The 25,464-nt window shown below is 47.3% G+C and overlaps 1 protein-coding gene across 4 annotated transcripts in view; it reads right to left on the bottom strand.

Annotated features, from left to right (window-relative positions):
- SLC25A25 (solute carrier family 25 member 25) overlaps window positions 1–25,464 on the bottom strand; it is a 41,157-nt gene that overhangs the window by 14,718 nt on the left and 975 nt on the right. For 2 of the 4 annotated variants that reach the window (XM_030817896.1, XM_030817897.1), the window contains exon 1: window positions 3,016–3,679. The exons of the other annotated variants lie outside the window; for them this stretch is intronic. In XM_030817896.1, coding sequence (XP_030673756.1) covers window positions 3,016–3,234 — 219 coding nt within the window. In that variant the 5' untranslated portion in view covers window positions 3,235–3,679. Of the gene's footprint in view, window positions 1–3,015; window positions 3,680–25,464 lie in introns of those variants that run through there. 4 annotated transcript variants of the gene reach the window in all.

Raw genomic sequence — 25,464 nt, 5'->3', positions numbered from 1 at the left:
GAGAACTAGATTATGGAGGAACTAAAGCAGGCCTCGGGTTTCAGCCCTGATGCTTCACACCGGCCTTCTTGACACGCCAAGATCTGGGCCCAACGCGCATTGTGTGCGATGCCTCTCTGCTCTTTATTATTCTGACTTTGTGGCATAGACCCTCATCTGTTTCAGCTCCTCCAATGTCCATTCCTATGACTAGTATTCAGAAACAGTGACAGCAACACTAGGTCCCTTAGGATCAGTGGCATCAGATTGCAATTAATCTATAAAGTCGCAGTTCCTCTCCTGAGCATCTTCTCACAGCAAATCTGCCAATGCCACCAAAAGCTTTCCTTGTTCTACCACTATGTTACATGCCAGAAGAAAGCAGGTGCTTCAGGTAAAGGCCGGAATACCATGAATAAGAACAGGGCAGGTACAGTGCCTCTGGGAGTGTAGCATTAGGTCAGAAAGTTCCTCTCCCCTCCTCTGCAATGACTCAGACTGAGCCAGAAATATTAATATGAGGAAGCTTTGCCAGCATCCAGCCGCTCAAGCCCCACCCACCCTTAAGGCTCTCAAACCTCATTGGCGGCTGTGGCCACAGTGTCATTTGATGATCAGGTTGCCATGACAGCCTAGTGTAGCTGGTTTCCAATGAAACCTGCCTACACTTGGCAGTTACACACACAATGAGCAAAATTCTCTGTGCTTCCGAGAAGACAGCCCCTCAGGATTTGAAAGCTTGAAAGCCGCTGAGGGCACCTCCCACTCCAGAGTAATGGCTTTCTTCTCCAACTGAAGATTAACTGTAAGACAAAGATAAAGGGAAAAACTGGAACAGTTCCTAGAATAAAAGCTTGCAGGAACCTGACTCACTAGCAGACATATTTAAACAGGGGAAGTGAGAGCAAAACAAAGTAGTGCTTCTGGGACACTGAGAAGCCCGAGAACCAAAGTGAACTTTTCTTTTTTTCTTTTAAACAGTCTTGCTCTGTCACCCAGGCTGGAGTGCAGCGGCACAATCGTGGCTCACTGCAACCTCCGCCTCCTGGATTCAAGCAATTCTTCTGTCTCAGCCTCCCGAGTAGCTGGGACTACAGGCGCACGCCACCACGCCCAGCTAATTTTTGTATTTTTAGTGGAGACGGGGTTTCACCATATTGGCCAGGCTGGTCTCGAACTCCTGACCTCGTGATCCATCCATCTCGGACTCCCAAAGTGCTGGGATTACAAGCATGAGCCACTGCGCCTGGCCTAAAGTGAACTTTTCAAAAATGTTTCCAAAACATTCTGGAGGTCCTTTTTGTGATTTGGTGAGGCCAGCCCCAACCCCAATCAGCCAGTGATCACAAACCCCAAACACCTTCGGAGCACTGTTCTGGAAAAGGATGCGGGCTGCATCCATGTTCTTGTTACTCCAGTTCTTGGTCTATCTGCTTTGAGAGTCTATGCTTCCCAGATGTGCTTTCTCTCTGGCTTCAAGCCCAACCAGCTGCTCCATATCCCACTTGGGGCTCCCCCCAGTTTGCAGCCAGCTGAACTGTCTCTCTTTTGGGGATCAGCCAGTAAAAGGTGTGGGTCTCTTGATTCTGCAGGCCAGGAAGTAAGCTGTTCAGAACAGACAGTCCTATCCTGAGGCAGCCCCTGGGGGAAGAGCTGGCAAGGGGGTATTGTGTGATGCTGAAAAATAGAGCAGTTAACTGCTAAAGACAAAAATAGGTGATTTTAAAAGGCAGCCGGCCATTCGAGGTAGTAATAAGGCAAGCAGGTCTATAGATAAAAGTTCCTCACAAAGCTAGTGCCACAGCTATTCCAATCTTGTCTAAAACAATCAAAAGGTACAAAGTGACACCCTCTCTTTGCATATTAAGCACGCACATCTCAGGCATAACAGACTCTGAGAGACCCGCTGCTTTGCTCAGAAGGAACCCATCAAAGATGAAGACTTCTCCCCAGAGCCCACATGACTGCGTTATTACATCAAAAGTCCCTAGTAGCAAAGGCAAAATGAACTTTCATTTCTTAAATGTAGCAATTCATCTTAACATTTCTGTGGTATCTACAATGTGCCAAACAGGGCAGAATCTCCTTTTCTTCTCTGATTTTTATCCTGAGTAAAAAGATTCAAAATAACCAAAGCTCAGGAGGTGAACAAGGTCACTCCTACGGCAGGGAGGAGAAATCTGAGCCAAATGGCCATTTCCTTTCTAATACTGAGCACTCCATTAGTCTCCTTAAAAACTGCTTTCCTAAGGGGAAAACGAGGCAGCACAGGACAAGGATTTGCGGGTGAAATCTCAGTTCCACCTCTCTTTAATTGTTTAACCCTGGGCAAAGAATGTAACCGTTCTGTACCTCAGTTTCTTCATCTACAAAATGGGGATACTACCACTTACCTTGGCTCTTGTGAGGATGGGAACTCACGCTCTAGGCTCAGGAGGGATGAAAGACCCCACAGTTGGCAGACCCGCAGCGGCCGCAGTCATTTCCAGAGGGGCACCAGCCTCTGCGCCTCATGACTCCAGCCTCTCCTCGGACCCAGTCTCACGCCTTCACTCTTCCTCCCAGACCCAAAGGAGAGATGGGTCGGACCCAGGCAAGGGGACTGTGACCTTCAGGATGCCAAGACCACCCCCACAGCTCCAAGCAACTGGGTTCCATGGTCGAGGCGCACTCTCTTGCCCCTTTAGCTTCGCCCTTCCTGAGCTGTTCGGATAAGCTAAGGCACGCTTTCACAGTCTGCCCCTCACTTTCAAATGGCTTTCTTCAGCCAAACTAACAAACCCTAAGGCAAATCTATCGCAACCTTCCTTCCCTCAACAGCCACACTGGGGTGCTCGCAGTGGGTAATGCAGCTTTCACAGGGGCCACAGAAAGATTTTAGATTGAATTTGTGGGCTTCCTCATTGCCTACCACTTCTCCCTGAACCCCAAACTAACGTTGTGAATTCTCCCTTCCTCCCCACACTCGTTTTTTCCCCAGGAAAATGATCCCAGACCAGGCCCTAAACTAGGAGGTCCTCTTGAGGCCAACATTACCTTAGGAAACTGCTCTGCAGGTCCAACCACCAGCAAAATGGTGGGTCTTTTTTCCGTGGCCTCAGCCCTTCCATCCTGTTTCCCCAAAAAGCTTGCCATCTGGTCTCTCCGGGCAGGGGCTGGGGTGCCTCTGACTTGATGATCGTCCCCCTCTCTGGAGCCTTGGCACCCAGCCCTAGGGAAAAAGCTAGCTAGGAAATGCCACAGCATCTGCAACATCACGGTCTCCTCCAAACGCCTCCGATGGTGACTGTTCACTTTTGAGGGATGTGACCACAATACCAAGGCTCTCTGGCTACACAGCTGCTGGGAAGACTGGCCTGGGAGTTCTCAGGCTGGAAGCTCTGTATGCAGGGGCGGTTTCCTGCTTTTTCAAATGTGCTAGCACTGCTGTCGTGCCCGGCCTGAGAAGTAGCTTACTCTAAGGAGCCTTGCCGGGCTGCCGGCAATAAGGAGAAAGCAGCTGGAGCTTCTTCAATAAAAACTCACTTCTGCAGGTGATGGTGAGCAAACGTTTGGCTTTTTAAAAAAAAAAAAAAAAAAAAAAAAGGAAAACGCAACAGCCAAGCAGACCACTCCCGGAGGCAGCAAGCAACTTCGAGCTCCCAGTTATTCAGCTGTCCTCGCTCATCACCCAAGCCGAGGACCTGAGCATCCAGTCTGCATTCTCACTGCAGCAGAGCCCGGCCAATCACCTCTGCCGACACTACCAAGTTCATTATCCCTACCAGCACCAGCCCTCCAATCACAGGCAGCTGATTGCCTGCATGAAGCCCGGCAATTCTGCAGGGAGGTGCGGACTCAAGCTCCAGATGAGGCTCAGCTTACAGAATCCACTCTGAGCTGGCTCCTTAGCAAAAGTAACTCCCTGCCCTCCACCCGGGTTGCTTCCAGAAGGCATTCACCATCAAGTGCAACACCATCAACAGTCCTTGGCAGCATGTCCTAAGAGCATTCTAGAAACATTTTTCCTTGTTTCAAGATCCAGTTTTCTCCAACAGAGCACACGCCATACCACAGCAGCTACTTCTGCTGCGTCTCCCTCCAGAGTATGAGCTGCCTGGGGGCAGAGACCAAGTCACAAACCTTTCTACCCCTAGGACCAGGCACAGATCAAGTCTGTAGACTGAACTGAGTACAAGGTCATAAATAAAAAGGAATTAATCTTTGGTCATTTGTTTCTTAGTTTACTAACAGATAAATGCACCGGCTACTGTCATCCCTCACTGAGGTGACCCTCTGATAGTGTTCACAACCTTTATTGATTGATTGATTGAGTTGGAGTCTCACTCTGTCATCCAGGCTGGAGTACAGTGGGTCACTCTCGGCTCAACGCAACAACCTCCACCTCCCAGGTAAGCGAATTCTCCTGGCTCAGCCTCCCGAGTACCTGGGATTACAGGCACCCACCACCATGCCTGGCTAATGTTTGTATTTTTAGTAGAGACGGGGTTTCACCATGTTGGCCAGGCTGGTCTCAAACTCCTGACCTCAAGTGATCCACCCATCCTGGCCTCCCAAAGTGCTGGGATTACAGGCGCGAGCCACTGTGCATGGCCCCACAACCATTATTTTCAAAATACAAACACAAGGCTGGATGTGGTGGCTCACGCCTATAATCCTAGCACTTTGGGAGGCCAAGGCAGGCGGAGTTCAAGACCAGCCTGGCCAACATGGTGAAACCCTGTCTCTACTAAAAATAGAAAAATTAGCCGGTCATGGTGGCAGGCGCCTGTAATCCCAGCTACTTGGGAGGCTGAGGCAGGAGAATCACTTGAATCCAGGAGGCGGAGATTGCAGTGAGCCAAGATCGCACCATTGCACTCCAGCCTGGGCAACAAGAGCGAAATGCCATCTCAAAAACAAAAAAACAAAAAAAACAAACAACTTGTTAAAAGACAAAGTATAGAAGAAAGGGGATTGTGTGCTGCCATTTATTCCTAGCTTTTATTTGTGAAGACGGCCTCTGGAAAGACAATCAAATTGAAGAGAGGGTGTGGGGCAGGGAGGACACTTGGGGCTTTGAGAGGAGAAAGGCAGTTGAGAGACGTGTTTTCAACCAAACATCCTCTTATACCTTGCGAAACTGAACCATAAGCATGTATGACCCAGGCATACACACGTACACATGTAAATAAAACAATTATTGAAAAAGAAGGCTGAGCGCAATGGCTCACACCTGTAATTCCAGTACTTTGGGAGATGGAGGTGGGCTGACTGCCTGAGCCCACGAGTCTGAGCCCAGCCTGGGCAATGTGGAGAAACCTGCCTCTACAAAAAGTAAAAAAAAATAGCCAGGCATCGTGGTACGTGCTGTAGTCCCAGCTACTCAGGAGGCTGAGAGGTGGAAGGATCACTTGAGTGTGGGTGGTCAAGGCGGCAGTGAGCCATCATTGCGCCACTGCAGTCCAGCCTGGGTGAGAGTGAGACCCTGTCTCAAAAAAAAAAAAAAAAAGAAGACAATCCAGAGAGAAAGTAAGATGGTTGAGATGGGGTCCTAAGGCTTGTTCTGAAAGCTGAAGGAGCCTGTATCAGTTGCCCTCTCACTAGATAAACAGAACTTGTCCAGAAGCAGTTTTGCATGTTGATGAACTGCACAGTCTCTGGAGCCAGACCCCAAATTCCAATCCTGGCCATCACTTATTAGCTGTGTAATCTTGGCTAAGATACTTCAGCTCTCTGTGCTTCACTATCCTTATGTGCAAAATGGAGTTAGTACTTCATAGAATTGGTTAAAGACTAAATTAGAGAATATATCAAGCTCTTAGGACAGTACATGGAGCTATTAGCTATTTTATTATCTACAAAATGATTGTGAGTCATGCAACTAGGTCATTCTAATACTAAAGAAGAGCCAGTCCACAGCCAAAAACCCTAAGTAAATAAAAATCCTTTGGCCAGGAGTGGTGGTTCACGTCTGTAATCCCAGCACTTTTGGGAGGCCAAGGCAGGTCTTTTGAGTTCAGAGTTTGAGACCAGCATGGCCAACATAATGTGACTCTGTCTCTACAAAAAAATAAAAAATTAGCCGGGCATGGTGGTGTGCACCTGTAGTCCCAGCTACACGGGAGGCTGAGGTGGGAGAATCACCTAAGCCTGGGAAGTGGAGGCTGCAGCCTGGTTGACAGAGTGAGACCCTGTCTCAAAAATAAATAAATAAATCCTTTAATGAATGTGAACCCTGTTTTTAGGCACAGAAAGTCTGGCCAGATGGAGGAGATAGTGATGTTTTGGCCTCCCAAAACATCACTTTTACCGTTTTTTAATTTAATGCACTTCCTCCTACCACAGAACTGAGTTATGAGTTCAAGGGCTTCCAGCCAAGATGGGAGTAACAGGGACCAAGTCACCTTCCTGCCTATAACTACAAGTGCAGATAAAACATAAAAAACAATCTTTCCCAGCCACTGGACAACAGGCTAAGGAAACTGATTCCTGAGAAATGTATACAAATGAAGCCAGGAGCGCCTCCCATTGCCCCAGCTTCCTGCCTGGAGCTTCCAGTCTACGTGCAGAGCAGAGAAGCCAGGTGGAACCCAGCAGCCTCCCGATGTTCAAGAGATGGGACTGGGAGGCTGGGGAGGCCAGGCCAGGGCAGCTGGAGTGTGCCAGACAGAGCACCGGAGAGGAGAGAGCTGCAGAGAGAGTGAGCTCCCCCAAGGGTCCCCAGGGAGTCACAGCGCATGGGTGGGAGGAACCTACCTCAGCATGGGAAAAGAACCATCCCAAAGGATCACAGGGCTAGGAATAGTTCCTGTTCCCGTCAGCCAGAGTGGAGAACCTCAGAATACAGGGAGGTTCAGAAAGAGTGTTCAGAGGGTTTTGCCTCTACAGTGAGGCAAAGCCAGCCCTAGGCTAAATGCTGTCCTTGTTCCGCCCAACAAAGCAAGCCCTGCAAGGGTCAAACTACTCCAAGAAAAAGCTCAAGAATATTCATAGGAATACACTAATAACCAGCACCCAAGAGGGTAAAATCCAGTAAAAAATGAATAGGAACTACAAAGAAGCAGGAAAAGATGACCCATAATGAGGACAGAAATCAATAGCGACTGAGCAGAAATGACATGTATGATAGACTTAGTACACAGGGACATTCAAAATTATGGTAATTGTACTTCCTATGCACAAGAAAGTAAAGGAAAGATCAAGCGTGTCAAGTAGAGACTCTGCAGATTAAAAACCCCCACCTCAAACTCTAGGCAAAAACTACAATGTCTCAGATGAAAAATGGTTTTAACAGATCAGACACTACAGAAGAAAATATTAATAAACTTGAAGACACAGCAATAGAAACTTCCTAAAATAAAACACAGAGGAAACAAAACAAACAGAGCATTGGTGAGCGGTGGGATGATCCAAACAGGTTAACACCCATAGCTGGAGTCCATGAAGGAGGGGGCTGAAAAAATAATTTAAAGAAACAATGGCCAAATATTTCTCCAAATTTATTAAAAGCTACAGATCTACAAATCTAAGATGCTCAACAAACCCTAAGCACAAGAAACATCGAAAAAACTAACTCCGGCACATCACAACTAAATTTCGGAACACCAGGGATAAAGAGGAAATCTTAAAAGCAGACAGAGAAAACAAGACCCATTACATACAGATAAGAATGACTGGGTTCCGGCCAGGCGTGGTGGCTCATGCTTGTAGTTCCAGCTACTCAGGAGGCTGAGGCAAGAGAATCGCTTGAACCCAGAAGGCGGAGGTTGCAGTGAGCCGAGATTGTGTCACTGCACTGCACTCCAGACTGGGCGACAGAGTGAGACTCCGTCTCAAAAAATAAAATAAAATAAAAGAATGACTGGGGGCTGGGCGCGGTGGCTCACGCCTGTAATCCCAGCACTTTGGGAGGCTGAGGCTGGCTGCAATCGTGAGATCCCAGCTCACTGTAACCTCCGCCTCCTGGATTCAAGCAATTCTCCTGCCTCAGACTCCCGAGTAGCCGGGATTACAGGCACCCGCCACCACACCCAGCTAATTTTTGTATTTTTAGTAGAGATGGGGTTTCACCATGTTGGCCAGGCTGGTCTTGAACTCCTGACCTCAGATGATCCACCCGCCTCGGCCTCCAAAGTGTTGGGATTACAGGCATGAGCCACTGCTCCCAGCCTATTTAAGTATCTTTAAAAGATAAGTGACTATTTAAAGCAAAAATAAAACAATACATTGTGGGTTTATAATATGTGTAACAGTAAAATGCATGAGGACCACAGCTCAAAGGCTGGGAGGATAGAAATGAAAGTATACTGTTTAAGATTCTAAAACTAGGCCAGGTATGGTGGCTCTCACCTGTAATCCCAGCACTTTGGGAGGCTGAGGCGGGAGGATTGCTTGAAGTCAGGAGTTTCAGGCCAGCCTGGGAAACAAAGTAAGACCCTGTCTCTAGAAAATATACAAAAATTAGCCAAGTGGCCAGGTGCAGTGACTCACGCCTGTAATCCCAGCACTTTGGGAGGCCGAGGCGGGCGGATTACATGAGGTTGGGAGTTTGAGACCAGCCTCACCAACACGGAGAAACCCTGTCTCTACTAAAAATACAAAATCAGCCGGGTGTGGTGGTGCGTGCCTATAATCCCAGCTACTCCGGAGGCTGAGGCAGACGAATTGCTTGAACCTGGGAGGTGGAGGTTGTGGTGAGCTGAGATTGCGCCATTGCACTCCAGCCTGGGCAACAAGAGCAAAACTCCGTCTCAAAAAAAAAAAAAAGAAAAAAATTAGCCGAGTATAGTGGCTCACACCTGTAGTCCTAGGTACTCGGGCGGGTAAGGCAGGAAGATCGCTTGAGCCCACAAGTTCAAGGTTGCAGTGAGATATGATCACACCACACATTCTAGCCTGGGCAACAGAGTGAGATCTTGTCTAAAAAAAAAAAAAAACAAACAAAAAACCAAACACCCAACTTGATCACACTGACATTTACAAAATACTCCACCCAACAACAGCATAATACACATTCTTTTCAAGTGCACTCAGAACATATTCTACCCATAAAACAAGTCTCGATCACTTTCAAAGGATTCAACTCATACAAAATATGTACTTTGACCACAGTGGAATTAAATTGGAAAAAAATGACAGGTATGCACCTTAGTTCCTGCTACTAGGGAGGATGAGGTGGGAGGATCGCTTGAGGCCAGGAGTTCAAGACCAGCCTGGGCAACATAGCAAAATCCAGTCTCTTAAAAAAAAAAGATATTTGGAAAATACCTAAATATTTGGAAATTAAATAATACAACTGTAAATGATTCACATGATATGTCAAAGAAGAAATCAAAAAGGAAATTAGAAAGTATTTTGAATGGTGAGAAAGCACAATGTATTAAAATTTGTAGGATGCAGCCGCAGCAGTACTTAGAAGGAAATACCTATATTAGAAAAGAAAGGTCTCAAAAGCAGTGACTTCAGCTTCCACCTTAAGAGATCAGAAAAGAACAAATTAAACGCAAAGCAAGCAGAAGAAAAAAATAATAAACTAGGTGTTAGCGATCATGCCTTATTTTTCTTAAACTTCCCTAGACCAGCGCCTAAGACAGGAATCGATGGAAATGTGTTCAATTGCATACCTTGCCTATATGTATTTAAATATATATATTGCATATATGCAAAGATAGGGTCTTGCTATGTTGCCCAGGCTGGTCTTGAACTCCTGGGCTCAAGTGATCCTCCCATCTTGGCCACCTCACCTTGGATTAGAGATGTGAGCCACCACACCTGTTCCAATTCTTTTTTTTTTTTTTTTTTTTGAGACGGAGTTTTGCTCCTGTTGCCCAGGCTGGAGTGCGGTGGTGTGATCTTGGTTCACTACAACCTCCACCTCCTGGCTTCAAGTGATTCTCCTGCCTCAGCCTCCCGAGTAGCTGGGACTACAGGCGCCCGCCACCACACCCAGCTAATTTTTATATTTTTAGTAGAGATGGGGGTTTCACCATGTTGGCCAGGATGGTCTTGAACTCCCGACCTCAAGTGATCCTCCCACCTCGGCCTCCCAAAGTGCTGGGATTACAGGTATGAGCCACTGTGCCCGGCCCAATATATATATTTTTAAACATTTTTCTTGCGTCTTTGATTTCCTTGTAGGTTAATACAGTACATTTCTTTCCTTTCACATCTAGCTTTCTTGGGTAGGATGAATCACCCATATCCAGGGATAGACTGCCAAGTGTAACCCTCTTGTAAAAGTAGCTTATAAACATCAATAGAACCTAGTTAGGAGGAGGTTAATACCTGCAGAAATAACCACTGTTCTAAGAATCTAGACAATAGAGGCTGATGGTGTCAATGAAAAGAATCAAATTCTGTAATATATTTAAAGAGGTTTATTGTGAGCCAAATATAAGTGACCAAGGCCCATGATACAGCCCCAGGAGGTCCTAAGAACATTAGCCCAAGGTGGCTGGGTGACAGGTTGATTTATACATTTTATGGGGACAGAAGTTACAAGAAGACATTAGTCAATACATGTAAGGTGTACATTGGTTCAGCCCGGTAAGGTGGGACAACTTGAAGGCGGGGGCTTCCAGATCATAGGTGGGTTCAAAGATTTTCTGATTGGAAATCGGGGTTGAAAGGGTTATTATCTAAAGACCTGGAATCAATAAAAAGGAGTGTCAGGCCAGGCGCGGTGGCTCACGCCTGTAATCCCAGCACTTTGGGAGGCCGAGGTGGGCGCCTGTAATCCCAGCTACTCCAGAGGCTGAAGCAGGAGAATCTCTTGAACCCAGGAGGCGGAGGTTGCAGTGAGCCGAGATCGCGCCACTGCACTCCAGCCTGGGCAACAGAGTGAGACTGTATAAAAAAAAAATCTGTTTTAATGTTAATGCTGGTCGGTTGTGCCTGAATTGCAGAGAGGAGCATATAATTAGGCATGTCCCTCCCTTCCCATCATGGCCTGAATTAGTTTTTCGCGTTTACTTGGAATGCCCTTAGCCCACTGAGGTCCATTCAGTTGGTTGGTGGGGCTTAGAATCGGTACTTTTCAGAGAACAGTAATGGAATACACCTCTAGAGGGAAGTAGTGAGTTGAATCATGGGCACTTGACTTATTCCAAATTACCCTGATAAAATGCCCAGAGTATAAAGGCGCCTGGAGCACCACACACAAAGACAACTGGAGATTCCCAAGGGAGTCTTAGAAAAACAACGCAGAAAGCGAGTTCTCAGGACTGACCGACTCCACAGCAATCTCTAAGTCTCATCACCTCCTTGCTTAACTGCCCAGTACCTATCTTAGAAATATTAACACTCAGCCGGGCATGGTGGCTCACGCCTGTAATCCCAGCACTTTGGGAGGCCGAGGCGGGTGGATCACAGGGTCAGGAGATCGAGACCATCCTGGCTAACACGGTGAAACCCCATCTTTACTAAAAATACAAAAATAAAAAATTAGCCGGGCGTGGTGGCGGGCACCTGTAGTCCCAGCTACTCGGGATGCTGAGGCAGGAGAATGGCGTGAGCCCAGGAGGTGGAGCTTGCAGTGAGCGGAGATCGCGCCACTGCACTCCAGCCTAGGCGACAGAGCAAGACTTCATCTCAAAAAAAAAAAAAAAGAAAAAAAAGAAATATTAACACTCAGAAACCATGAGAGGGAAGAGTATTAATGCTTTTCAGAAAGTTAACAGATGAAGTGAGATTTTATTTGACAGAAAGTCGGAATGATTAGGCTGATTGATTTGATGAGGACTGGCACAGCCAATATGGTCATATAGAAGGCCTTTTCCATAAATTAAATGAGTCAAATATGCGGCTCTAAGATTTTGGCCAAAACCAGAACCCAAACCAAAACCAACAAAAAAAACCTTTTTTTTTTTTTTGAGACGGAGTCTCACTCTGTCACCTAGGCTGCAGTGCAATGGCACTATCTCGGCTCACGGCAACCTCCACCTCCCGGGTTCAAGCGATTCTTCTGCCTCGGCCTCCTGAGTAGCTGGGACTACAGGCGCCCGCCACCATGCCCAGCTAATTTTTGTATTTTTTAGTAGAGATAGTTTCACCATGTTGGCCAGGCTGGTCTTGAACTGCTGACCTTGTGATCCGCCCACCTCAGCCTCCCAAAATGCTGGGATTACAGGCTGAGCCACTGCACCCGGCCTCAAACAAAAACATTTAAAGCAGATGTACAGGCCGGGCACAATGTCTCACACCTGTAATCCCAGCACTTTGGAGGCTGAGGTGGGTGGATCACCTGAGGTCAGGAGTTGGAGACCAGCCTGGCCAACATGGTGAAACTCCGTCTCTACTAAAATACAAAAATTAGCCGGGCGTGGTGATCCTAGCTACTTGGGAGGTTGAGGCAGGAGAATACCTTGAATCCGGGAGGCGGAGGTTGCAGTGAGCCAAGATTGCGCCACTGTACTCTAGCCTGGGCAACAGAGCGAGACTGTCTTAAAATAAAATAAAATAAAATAAAATAAAATAAAATAAAATAAAATAAAAATAATAAAGCAGATGTACAAAATGTGCAAGGGGATATGCTGTTTTCTTTTTTCTTTTTTGAGACGGAGTCTTGCTCTGTCGCCCAGGCTGGAGTGCAGTGGCGCGATCTTGGCTCACTGCAAGCTCCACCTCCCAGGTTCACGCCATTCTCCTGCCTCAGCCTCCCGAGTAGCTGGGACTACAGGCGCCCACCACCACGCCCGGCTAATTTTTTGTATTTTTAGTAGAGACGGGGTTTCACTGTGTTAGCCAGGATGGTCTCGATCTCCTGACCTCACGTGATCCGCCCGCCTCGGCCTCCCAAAGTGCTGGGATTACAGGCGTGAGCCACCGCGCCCGGCCGGATATGCTGTTTTCAGAATTATTTTGGGGTGGTACAGGAGGCAAGAGTTTGAAGACTCTCTTTTATATACTGATATATGGCAGTGCCAGGCTATTCCAGAGGCAGGACTGTAGCAGGTGAATGTCAGTCTCCGCTGGAATGAACCAGCCAACGGAAAAACTCAGCTCCTATGTGCTGCCTGCGCTGGGCGGCTGGAGTTTCAGGCTGTAAGGCAGGACTCTTAAACGCCCACCTGGCGTGACTCAGCAACAACTGGACAATGAAGAGGAGCCACAACTCACCTCATTTGGCACAAATGAAACTAAGGTACGGCAGATGACACAACTGCAATAATGAAAAAAGGAAATCCGTGATCTATTTCCATTTTAGGAAACAGAACCGGAAAATCTAGCTTTGACAAAAACCCCCTAAAGAAAACTCCTGTAACTGTGGAAGGAAAAGAGAAGTCTGGCACGAAAACCCTCAGTCTTGTGGATGGCTTCTGTCTATTTCTGGTGAAAAGCCAGTCCCCCCCGAGGTCCCAAGTTCAAGGTGAATGCATATTAAAGATGTCTTTTTCTTTTCTCTACAAGAAAGTTAGAGGCATACAAATTTACCCAACTCTAAGTGTAGGATTTTAAGATGTAACAAGTCAAGTTCTACAGAAGCAAGAGTCTGCGTGGAAATATGGCATTTCTACTTTATTTTTTTTGAGACAGGGTCTGGCTCTGTCGCCCAGGCTGGAGTGCGGGTGTGATCATGGCTCACTGCAGCCTCAACCTCCCAGGCTCAAGGGATCTTCCCACCTCAACCTCCCAAGTAGCTGAGACCACAGGCATGCCTGGCTAATTTTTTAAAATTTTTTGTAGAGATTGGGTATCCCTATGTTGCCCAGGCTGGTCTTGAACTCCTGGCCTCAAGCAATCCTCCCACCTCAGCCTCCCAAAGTGCTGGGAGTACAGGCATGAGCCACCATGCCCGGCCTAATTTCTCTTCTTTTTCTGCTCTTATACGAGCATGATTCTCCTTTAGATTAGACATGTGCACCAACTGTAAGGAGCAGGGGATGAATATGGTATGGAGGCCAGAATGCGACAACCCAATCACCTAAAATGTTCAAAAAATTTTGAAGCAACCCAACACTAGCCAGTGGGAGCCACACAATTTGTCCATGTGAGCCTACTTGTTGTACCCACCCTGTCCTTATCCCTCCTTTCCTTCTCCCACGTGAAAAAGCAAACCAACAAATTTATTACTAAAGCAACATAAAATGTTTTTAGTTTCTGAAAACTGATCTCAGGATTGCACTCACACTGAGATGGTCTGAATCAACACAAACTTAACTCTCACCCGCTGCTTGCTCTGCTTTGCACAAGGACCGCAGGCAGAAGAGAGGTCAAGGGGATGAAACCCTCCCTGGGCTGCCTTACACGCAGCACAGCTGTTCAGGGTGGGAGGGCAACTGGGTGAATGCCACCTAATAACTGGTTTAAACCAAGCCAGCTCTCCTAAACAATTCAGAAAAGGAATTCTTTAGCTATAGAACTATCTACCCTTAGATCCTATTTTTCCTTCTTCTACAGGTTAGAGAGGAAGAGACTGGCAAACAAAAAATACACCCAAGACGTGAATGAAAAAAGGAAAAAAGTTACCTGTGTCCATAAATGCATCACTAAGGGGTGCTGAGGAACCTTGTCTTTCTCCCTAATATCCCCCCTACAATGCCTTTATAGGACACTGGACAAATTGCTTAACTTCTCTGGCCTGTAAAATGTGGAGAGTGAACTGAACAACCTTGAAAACGCTCCAGTTCTAACATTATATGGATTCCAACTCAATCTAGAGGCCTTAACCAAAAGCAACAACAGGGTTTTGGGCAAGTGGGATAGAAAAGGCCAACAATGGCTGGGCGTGGTGGCTCACGCCTGTAATCCTAGCACTTTGGGAGGCCGAGGTGGGTGGATCACCTGAGGTCGGGAGTTCGAGACTAGCCTGGCCAGCATGGTGAGACCTCATCTCTATTAAAAATGCAAAAAAAAAATTAGCCGGGCATGGTGGCGCATGCCTGTAATCCCAGCTACTCCATGCCTCCATGCACTCCAGCCTGGGCAACGAGAGCAAAACTCCGTCTCAAAAAAAAAAAAAGGCCAACAAGGTTGATGAACGTGTGCACCATAGCTGGTTTTAACCAACAGGACCATTCCACTGTGTCCTATCTACTCTACAGATAAGGACTTAACAGACAGTTGGTTCTTTTATTTTTTTTTTTCAGATGGAGTCTTGCTCTGTCACCCAGGCAGAAGTGCGGTAGCACAATCTAAGCTCACTGCAACCTCCACCTCCTGGGTTTTTTTCTTTTTTCTTTTTTTTTTTTGAGATGGGGTATCACTCTGTCACCCAGACTGGAGTGCAATGGCATGATCTCGGCTCACTGCAACCTCCTCCTCCCAGGTTCAAGTGATTCACCTGCCTCAGCCTCCCAAAGTGCTGGGATTACAGGCGTAAGCCACCATGCCCGGACCCTCCTGAGTTTTTTTAAGTGATTCTCCTGCCTCAGCCTCCCCAGTAGCTGGGATTAAAAGCATGCACCACCAGGACCAGCTAATTTTTTTTTGAGACAGAGTCTCACTCTGTCGCCAGGCTGGAGCACAGTGGCTCGATCTGGGCTGACTGCAACCCCTGTCTCCCAGGTTCAAGCGATGCTCCTGCCTCAGCCTCCCGAGTAGCTGGGACTACAGGCACGCACCACCATACCCGGCTAATTTTTGTATTTTTAGTAGAGACGGGGTTTCACCATGTTGGCCAGGATGGTCTCAATCTCTTGACCTCGTGATCCACCCGCCTCGGCCTCCCAAAGTGCTGGGATTACAGGCGTGAGCCACCGCGCCTGGCCCCTCCTGGGTTTTTTAAGCAATTCTCTTGCCTCAGCCTTCCCAGTAGCTGGGATTACAGGCATGCGCCACCAGGCCCGGCTAATTTTTTTTTTTGTATTTTTAGTAGAGACAAGGTTTCGCCAGTTGGCCAGGCTGGTCTCGAACTCCTGACCTCACGTGATCCACCTGCCTTGGCCTCACAAAGTGCTGGGATTACAGGCGTGAGCCACAATGCCCAGCCAGTTGGTTCTTATTCTTGGTGATCTAAACTACCCTCTCCCCACTAATTTTTTTTTTTTTTTTTTTTTTTTTTTGGCATCAGTAGCGTTTCAATCAATGGTTTTTGAGAGTCTTCTTACACAATGTAGGCGGTTTTGTGTTTTGGAAGAAGCGTCACATTAGACTCCAGCCAACAGGGAGGGAGGACAGGAGGGAAGGTATGGAGCCAGAGTTTGATGGAACAACACTGAAAGCTTCAGGCACCGGCAGGAACAGGGATAGCCACCTCTCCAGTTTCCCCATTGACCCTGCAGAAAATGAGTCATGATTCATCTCAAACTTCTGGGAAAAGCCAGCCAAGAGCTTAAAGTAGATAAGAAGCTCCTTATGGCCTACCTTCGTTATTCATTTACTTTAAAGGAAGATGCATCTTTAAGACAACAGCTTCTTTTTTTCAGATGTGGTGTTGAGTCTTTTATATCCCGTATTAGGAACAGCGTACCTATCATTTTAGTCATGGCTTCCTGTGCACCACCAGGGCCTTAAAATGCTGAGATAGAGTTATGCACAGGTATGCCAATGTCATAAACTATGAAAATAAATGTGGCCAAGTTCAGGCTGGTCTCCAGCTCCTGACCTTGAGTGGTCTGCCCGCCTCGGCCTCCCGAGGTGCTGGAACTGCAGAAGGGGTCTCGCTCACTCGGTGCTCGGTGTTGCCTGGGCTGGAGTGCGGTGGCGTGGTCTTGGCTCGCTGCAGCCTCCGCCTCCCAGCCGCCTGCCTTGGCCTCCCAGGGTGCTGGGATTGCAGCCTCTGCCCGGCCACCGTCCCGTCAGGGAGGTGGGGAGCGTCTCTGCCTGGCCGCCCATCGTCTGGGATGTGAGGAGCACCTCTGCCCGGCCGCCCCGTCTGGGATGTGAGGAGCACCTCTGCCCGGCCGCCACCCCGTCTAGGAAGTGAGGAGCGTCTCTGCCTGGCCGCCCATCGTCTAGGATGTGGGGAGTGCCTCTGCCCGGCCGCCGCCCCGTCTGGGAAGAGGTGAGGAGCGCCTCTGCCCGGCCGCCCCATCTGGGAAGTGAGGAGCGCCTCTGCCCGGCCGCCCCGTCTGGGAAGAAGTGAGGAGCGCCTCTGCTCGGCCGCCCCGTCTGGGAAGAAGTGAGGAGCGCCTCTGCCCGGCCGCCCATCGTCTGGGATGTGAGGAGCGCCTCTGCCCGGCCGCCCTGTCTGGGAAATGAGGAGCGCCTCTGCCCGGCCGCCCCGTCTGGGAGGTCTACCACGGAGGCCAGACGCAATGTGGGGGCTGGACATGGTGGCTCACGCCTGTGGTCCCAGCACTCTGGGAGGCCGAGGCGGGTTGATCACTTGAGGCTAGGAGTTCGACACCAGCCTGGCCAACATGGCGAAACATATGAAAAATACAACAGACAAACCAACCAACCAACCCAGCGACAACAAAACAGGTCTACCCTGGAGTCATACTCTAATTTTTTCTATTTTCCTCCCTTTCTGATCTTTTATCCCACTTGCTTTTTCTTCCTCTTCCTTCTCCTTCTTCTTTGTCAAATACAGGATTGAGTTATTATCATTGATCCATACAAAGTCCCTCTCTCATTTATTTTCTTTAATTCCCACCCCCATTTCTATTCCCCGTCTTCCTATGTGCAACCTTCCTAATATGTTTGATATGCATCTTTTTGTTTGTATGTATTTTTAGAAAATGTTTATTGTTTTGTGTGCAAAAAAAAAAAAATTTAAAAAAAAATATGGCCAAGTTTTAAAGGCAAGTTAAGTATCCACAGTCAAAGAAGGAAGGAGGCACTGCAGTGAGCTAAATGGGGCAGAGTCAAAATCCTGGGTTCTGGAACTGGCTTGGCCTCCAAGCAACCCAGCCTCCGAGCCTTATTCCCACTTCTGCAAAGTAATGCTGGTTAGTGAGATAATCTCCAAAGCTTTGAAGTAAGCTCCACTTGAGCTTCCACTTTCACAACTTCAAGGTCAACTCTGTACTTGGGAAAGACGATCCATGGCTTATAAGAGGGCAACAGGCTTGCAAGATAAGGAGGTCCCATTTCTGTCCAGGGAAAACATGCGGGCCAAAGACATCTTTTTGTGTAGATAGAGTGAGTGACTCTACTACAACTTTTTATTGTTTCTTTGCTCATTTTGATGTCCACAGAGCCCAGGTTTTCCACAGCGGACAACCCCTTCCACACCCCGGACGCTTCTCCCTCTCCAGGTTGCTGGGGTGGGGCTATGTCTCCCTGGGTGCCACACACCCTTTAATGCTGATGTCCCCAGGCTTTGCCCTCCCTTGCCTTTCTCTTTTCACCTAAGCAAACTAGGGGCAAAATATAGGTGATTCTGACCAATTCTGGGCACCTTATTTTCAAAGAACCAATGGGGAAGTCACTTGGTGAATATGTGCCAGACCCAGTCCTGGGCTCTTTCTATGCTTTATCTAATCTAATTTAACCCACACACCCCCCTTATGCAGTAGGTCCTCATACCAACAAGTTTCTGATAAGGAAACAGACTTGGAGAGGGTGAGTCATTTGTTCAAGGTCACTCAGCTAGCAAGCAGCAGAAGGAACATTTGAACCCAGGTCTTGTACCATACAAATCACCCTTTTTTTTTTTTTTTTTGAGACAGAGTCTCACTCTGTTGCCCAGGCTGGAGTGCAGTGGCGCAGTCTCGGTTCACTGCAACCTCCAACTCCCAGGTTCAAGCAATTCTCCTGCCTCAGCCTCCCGAGTAGCTGGGATTACAGATGTGTGCCACCATGCTCGGCTAATTTTTGTATCTTTAGTAGAGATGGGGTTGCTACATACATGTTGGCCAGGCTGGTCTCGAACTCCTGACCAGCCTCCCAAAGTGCTGGGATTACAGTCATGAGCCACCCATTTAAAGTATACAATTCAGTGGTTCTCAGTATCTTCACAGATATGTGCAACCATCACTCCAGTCAATTTGAGAATATTTCCATCACCTCAAAAAGAAACTTCATCTCTCTTCCTTATCACCTTCCTATCTCTCTACCCGCCAGTACCCCACTCCCAGGTAGGAAAGCACTACTCACTTTTCTGTCTCTGTAGACTTCTCCATTCTGGACTTTCACCTAAATGGATCATACAGTGCATGATTTTTGTGACTGGCTTCTTTCAATCAGCGTAACATTTCCTAGGAAAGTCTGTACTATAAACCCCATGGGTTATTGTCTCAGCTAAGGGAACTGTAAGAGGTATGGACAGCACGTCTTGTGAGAAGTGCATGATGATACCTGTTTTTAGCAGCAGCAGAGATTATAGGAAGATAAGACCACAGATTTCAGATAAAGGGCCCTTGGATCACTTTTCTGTCTTGCTCCTGCTGCTCCCTGGGGCAATGGGCAGCAGCAGATACAAGATTTCAGTCTGACATGACAGAGAACTCACAGTGACTCCAATTAGGTCCACAATAGAAAGGGCGGATGACCATCTGCGAGGGATGCTCCAGGAGAGCTTATCTCCACGTTGGGTGGAAGGCTGGCTAGTGACCATGATGGCTAAATTCTATGGACCCATAGAATTCTTGGACCCATCCAAGACTAAATTCTATGGTTCTGCCAAATTCGCATTAGTATAATTAATGGTTAAAAATAAAAAGTTAGGGCCGGGTGCGGTGGCTTACACCTGTAATCCCAACACTTTGGGAGGCCGAGGCGGGCGGATCACGAGGTCAGGAGATCCAGACCATCCTGGCTAGCACGGTGAAACCCCGTCTCTACTAAAAAATACAACAAAAATTAGCCGGGCGTGGTGGTGGGCGCCTGTAGTCCCAGCTACTGGGGAGGCTGAGGCAGAAGAATGGCGTGAACCCAGGAGGCGGAGCTTGTAGTGAGCTGAGATCACGGCACTGCACTCCAGCCTGGGTGACAGAGCAAGACTCTGTCTCAAAAAAAAATAAAAATAACAATAAAAAAATAAAAAGTTAGGCTGGGCGTTGTGGCTCATGCCTGTAATCCTAACACTTTGGGAGGCCAAGGTGAGAGGATCACTTGCATTCAGGAATTCGAGACCAGCCTGAGCAACATAGGAAAACCCCGTCTCTACAAAAAATACAAAAATTAGCTGGGCATGGTGGTGCACACCTGTAATCCCAGCTACCTGGGAGGGTGAGTGGGAGGATAGCTTGAGCCTGGGAGGTCAAAGCTGCGGTGAGCTGTGATTGCACCACTGAATGCCAGCCTGGGTGACGGAACAAGATCCTGTTTCAAATAATAAATAAACAAATAATAAAAAGTTGGCTGCCAGGCACATGTCATCAAGACCCCTGAGGCTGTGTCACAGGCATAATAAAATAAAATAAAATAAAATAAAATAAAATAAAAATTTGGCTGGGTACAGTGGCTTAGGTCTGTAATCCCAGCACTTTGGGAAGCTGAGATAAGAGGATCGCTTGAGCCCAGGAATTCAGGACTCAGCTGGAATAGAAATGAAGAAATGAATACCAGTAAAATATTTGTTTCTATCATTCCCTTGTGGGGATGTGAGACTTCGACAAGTAATAACTCTTTTTTGTTGTTGTGTTTTTTTTTTTTTTTTTTTTGAGACAGAGTCTCGCACTGTCACCCAGGCTGGAGTACAGTGGCGCGATCTCATCTCACTGCAACCTCCGCCTCCTGGATTCAAGTGATTCTCCTGCCTCAGCCTCCCGAGTAGCTGGGATTACTGGTGCACACCACAACGCCTGGCTAGTGTTTTTGTATTTTTAGTAGAGATGAGGTTTCACCATGTTGGCCAGGCTAGTCTCAAACTCCTGACGTCAGGCAATCTGCCTACCTCAGCCTCCCAAACTGCTGAGATTATAGGTGTGAGTCACCGCACTCGGCCCCCGTTTTCTTTTCTTTTTTTTTTTATTTTATAAAAAAACAGAGATGGGGTCTTGCTATGTTGCCCAGGCTGGTCTTGAACTCCTGAGCTCAAGCGATCCACCCATCTTGGCCTCCCAAAGTACTAGGATTACAGGTGTGAACCACTGCATCTGGCCAGTAATAATTCTTTGAACATCAAAAAAATTCATCCAGTTGAAGCTCCAGATCAGACAGGCTCATGCTCTCTCGTTCTCTACTTATACCTGTTTTGAGACAGGGTCTTGTTCTGTTGCCCAGGCTGAAGTGCAATGGCAGTCTCTGCTCACTGCAACCTCAGCCTCCCAGGCTCAAGCGATCTTCCTGCCCCAGCCTCCCGAGTAGCTAGACTACAGGCATGGGCCACCATGCCCAGCTAATTTTGTTGTTGTTGTTGAGATGGAATCTCACTCTGTCTCCAAGGCTGGAGTGCAGTGGCGTGATCTTGGCTCACTGCAACCTCCGCTGCCCGGGTTCAAGCAATTTTCCCTCAGCCTCCTAAGTAGCTGGGACTACAGAAAGGCATGCGCCACCACGCCTGGCTAAGTTTTGTATTTTTAGTAGAGACGGGGTTTCACCATGTTGGCCAGTCTGTTCTCGAACTCCTGACTTCAAGTGATCTGCCCACCTCAGCCTCCCAAAGTGCTGAGATTACAGGCATGACCCACTGCGCCCAGCCAATTTTTGTATTTTGTAGAGACAGGGTTTCACCAAGTTGCCCAGGCTGGTCTCAAACTCCTGGGTTCAAGCCATCTGTCCACCTCAGCCTCATAAAGTGCCATCGTGGCCAGCCTCTTATATTCTTTTTTTTTTTTTTTTTTTGAGACAGAGTCTGGCTGTGTTGGCCAGGCACGTGTTGGCACCATCTCGGCTCACTGCAACCTCCGTCTCCCGGGCTAAAGCAATTCTCCTGCCTCAGCCTTCCGAGTAGCTGGGATTACAGGCATGTGCCACCATGCCCGGCTAATTTTTGTATTTTTAATACAGATGGGGTTTCACCATGTTGACCAGGCAGGTCTTGAACTCCTGACCTCAGGTAATCCACCCACCTCGACCTCCCAAAGTGCTGGGATTACAGGCGTGAGCCACCACGCCGGACCCTATTCTTATTTGTTACTTGGTTTTAGGATCAGGGTATGGGACTGCATCTTTCCAAATATCAACTCATTAAAAACAAATCTTCTCAGCTGGTCATGGTGGCTCACGCCTGTAATCTCAGCACTTTGGGAGGCTGAGGCGGGCGGATTGCCTAAGGGGTCAGGAGTTTGAGACCAGTTTGGCCAACATGGTGAAACTCCGTCTCTACTAAAAATACAAAAAAGTTAGCCTGATGTGGTGGTGTGCACCAGTAATCTCAGTTACTCGGGAGGCTAAGGCAGGGGAATTGCTTGAACCAGGGAGGTGGAGGTTGCAGTGAGCTGAGATTGCACCACTGCACTCCAGCCTAGGCGACAGAGTGAGAATCTGTCTCAAAAAAACAAAAACAACAACAACAAAAAAAACTTCTCAAGGACAGGCATGGTGGCTCACGCCTGTAATCCCAGCACTTTGGGAGGCCGAGGCAGGTGGATCACTTGAGGCCAGGAGTTGGAGACCAGCCTGGCTAAAATGGCGCAACACAGTCTCTACTAAAAATATAAAAATTAGCAGGGTGTGGTGGCTCAGGCCTGTAATCCCAGCTACACCAGAGGCTGAGGCAAAGAATTGCTTGAACCAGGGAGGTGGAGGTTTCAGTGAGCTGAGATCATGCAACTGCATTCCAGCCTGAGTGACAGAGGAAGACTCTGTCTGGAAAAAAAAAAAGTATTCTGGTTGACTTGATAATTATGACTTTGAGCCAGGGACCGATTATGCAACAATATAACACAATTAGTTTAATATATGAATTTAATCCAATCTGTGAAAAGCATTTTTCTTTTCCTAAAGGGCCATTATATTATAGCAAATAATGTCTATCTCTTGCAAAGGAGCTTCCTTCTGTAGACTATCTGGCTCTTTTGATAAACATCCACAAATGGCCAAACATTTAAAAAGTATAGAGTTCAACAGTCTGTCTGATTAAGCAATACCAACTTGACATTACTGATCTCCATTCAATAATTTCAAGTCAATAGGGATTGCCTCATGTGCATTGCTCGGGTCAGGGAGAGAAATAGGGGAGGGCGGATTCTTGTTCTTTGACAGGGTAAACTGTGGATAATCTGGAAACCTATACTTTGGGAGCAAAACATGTGGTTCTAAACGATCTCTCCTCCTCTTTCTCAAGTTTCCCCAAAAGAACTTGAGAATTCTCTTCATGTTCCTGAAAAAAACTGCGTTAAGGAGGAGAGGAGCAGGAATCAGAAGATGGTTCCAATTCCTTCTCTGGTCCAATTTCCTAGCAATCAAATGATCTTTGAGGTTGTTCCATTGTCTTTTTGAACCGTTGTTCCTTCCCTAGTAAAATGGAGTGAAGATCATTTTAATGACTTGCTTACTTCACAAATTTTTGTGGGGCTCAAAAGAGATGGTGTGGATGCCAGTCTCTAAATGAGCAAACTGCAGCTCATCTAGAACCTCACCTGCAATAAACACCAGCCCCCTTACAAGAGCTCCAAAGCCTCAGCTGAAGAGACAACTGTTTACACAAAACACAGCTTGCTTGCTTCCTCTAATTGGCTGCCTGAGTTCTAACCTATGTTTTAAATTTGTTTTAAGACACAGATTGTATTCGGTCACATGAAAATGCCTTAAATAGGCAATCTATAATTAGCTCTGGCTGAGTCTCATCTTCCCAAAGTCACTACTGTTGTCGTCATCTTTTTTCTTTCTTCTTTAATGAACTCTTCCCTTTTTTTGTCCCAGAACAAGCTTCTCGCTTACATGCCCTTTACAAAGAAAATTTTCCTGGCTGGCTGCCATCAGTTTCTCTGCCCACTGCCATTTTAAGCAATTTTTAGGAGTGTCCCGTCTCTTCTCAAACAAAGGCAGATGGCAAAACTTGCTGGTTTACTTTTAAAGAAAACTTGACCCAGACTGTTACAAGCTAAGAAGAGGCTTTGTGAAGTCACATGGCCTGGGTTTACCCATCACCCCCGATAAGCACTCACAGCTGATTCCTGTGCAAACCCTAGCATCTCACACTGGTTTCATATGGGCCATAGGAAGCACCTTCCAAAGTGTGATGTGTTCTTCAACATCTATTCCCATGGCAGATGACCCATTTTGACCCAAAGGGCCCCAGAGTTCTCTTTCGGCTCCTGCTAGCTCTGCAAAGCTGCAGCACTGCTTTTTCTGTAGGCAATTAATACTAATGCTAATTCGACAGGAAGTGGTATGGGGGTACAAGAGGCAGGATGTCTTCCTGTTGCCCAGTTATTTACAAAAAGGCAGATCTTCTCTCCAATACTTCAAACGTTCCCCACAGGACTAACATGTGCTCCTTTACAGGTAATGAGCTAATAAATTATTTCGGATCTCAAAGCTGTATAACAACTGAATTTGTTCAAAAGCCAAAAAAGTTGTAGAAATACAGTCTATACTGCCTGGTGCAGTTGCTCATGCCTGTAATCCCAACACTTTGGGAGGCCGAAGCAGGTGGATCACTTGAGGTCAGGAGCCCGAGACCAAACTGGCCAACATGGTGGAAGCGCATCTCTACTAAAAATACAAAAATTAGCTGGGTGGCCGGGCGTGGTGGCTCAAGCCTGTAATCCCAGCACTTTGGGAGGCTGAGGCGGGCGGATCATGAGGTCAGGAGATCAAGACCATCCTGGCTAACACGGTGAAACCCCATCTCTCTTAAAAATTAAAAAAAAAAAAATTAGCCAGGCGTGGTGGCGGGCACCTGTAGTCCCAGCTACTAGGAAGGCTGAGGCAGGAGAATGGTGTGAACCCGGGAGGCGGGGCTTGCAGTGAGCCAAGATCGCGCCACTGCACTCCAGCCTGGGTGACAGAGTGAGACTCTGTCTCAAAAAAAAAAAAAAAAAAATTAGCTGGGTGTGGTGGCACATGCCTGTAATCCCAGCTACTGGGGAGGCTGAGGCGGGAGAATCTCTTGAACCCAGGAGGCGGAGGCTGCAGTGAGCCGAAATTGCACCAATGCACTCCAGCCTGGGAGACAGAACCAGACTCCGTCTCAAAACAAACAAACAAACAAAACTTGTCTCTAAATCTCCTGGACTTAACCATTCTATCTTGCGTAGTGTTACTCTTGGTCCTCCTGGGCTGATCCTAATAGTTAGCGCTAAATACCTTGGATGTTGATCCAAGAATCTTGAACATGAGTTAACAACACCTATGTACACCCACTCAACAAATTGGTTTAATTCACTGGCGGTTTACCAGATTCTTTTCATACTTGGCTATGAGATTCTCTAATTGTCATGTGTACAAACAGACCAAACTAACTCAGCAGTGAAACAGGTTCTTAGGTAAAGTACTCAGGAGTCCTATTCCATGTTGTAAATCAGGCTAAGCTACAGTAAATGAAATACTTGGGAAAATGGCAGCTACACCTGCCAAGTGAGACTGAAGGGGAAGAGACAGAAGGGAAAGAAACAGCCTCTGCTCTGAGGTTCTCATACAGAAAGGCCAGCACTTCTCTTCCTGGCAGGCCCAGGGATGACCATTTCTCTGCGCCCCTATGCCCACACCTCGGCCAAGAGCCCACAACAGTAACAATCTCGCTTTGACTTTTAGAAAAAAAATTTCCCCCAGATTCTTTCACTCCGT

Source organism: Nomascus leucogenys, chromosome 8, assembly GCF_006542625.1.
Source record: "Nomascus leucogenys isolate Asia chromosome 8, Asia_NLE_v1, whole genome shotgun sequence".
In the NCBI taxonomy this organism is placed as follows: domain Eukaryota; kingdom Metazoa; phylum Chordata; class Mammalia; order Primates; family Hylobatidae; genus Nomascus; species Nomascus leucogenys.
Note: the sequence above shows the minus strand (reverse complement) of the source record. Positions and strands in the feature narration are given on the sequence as shown.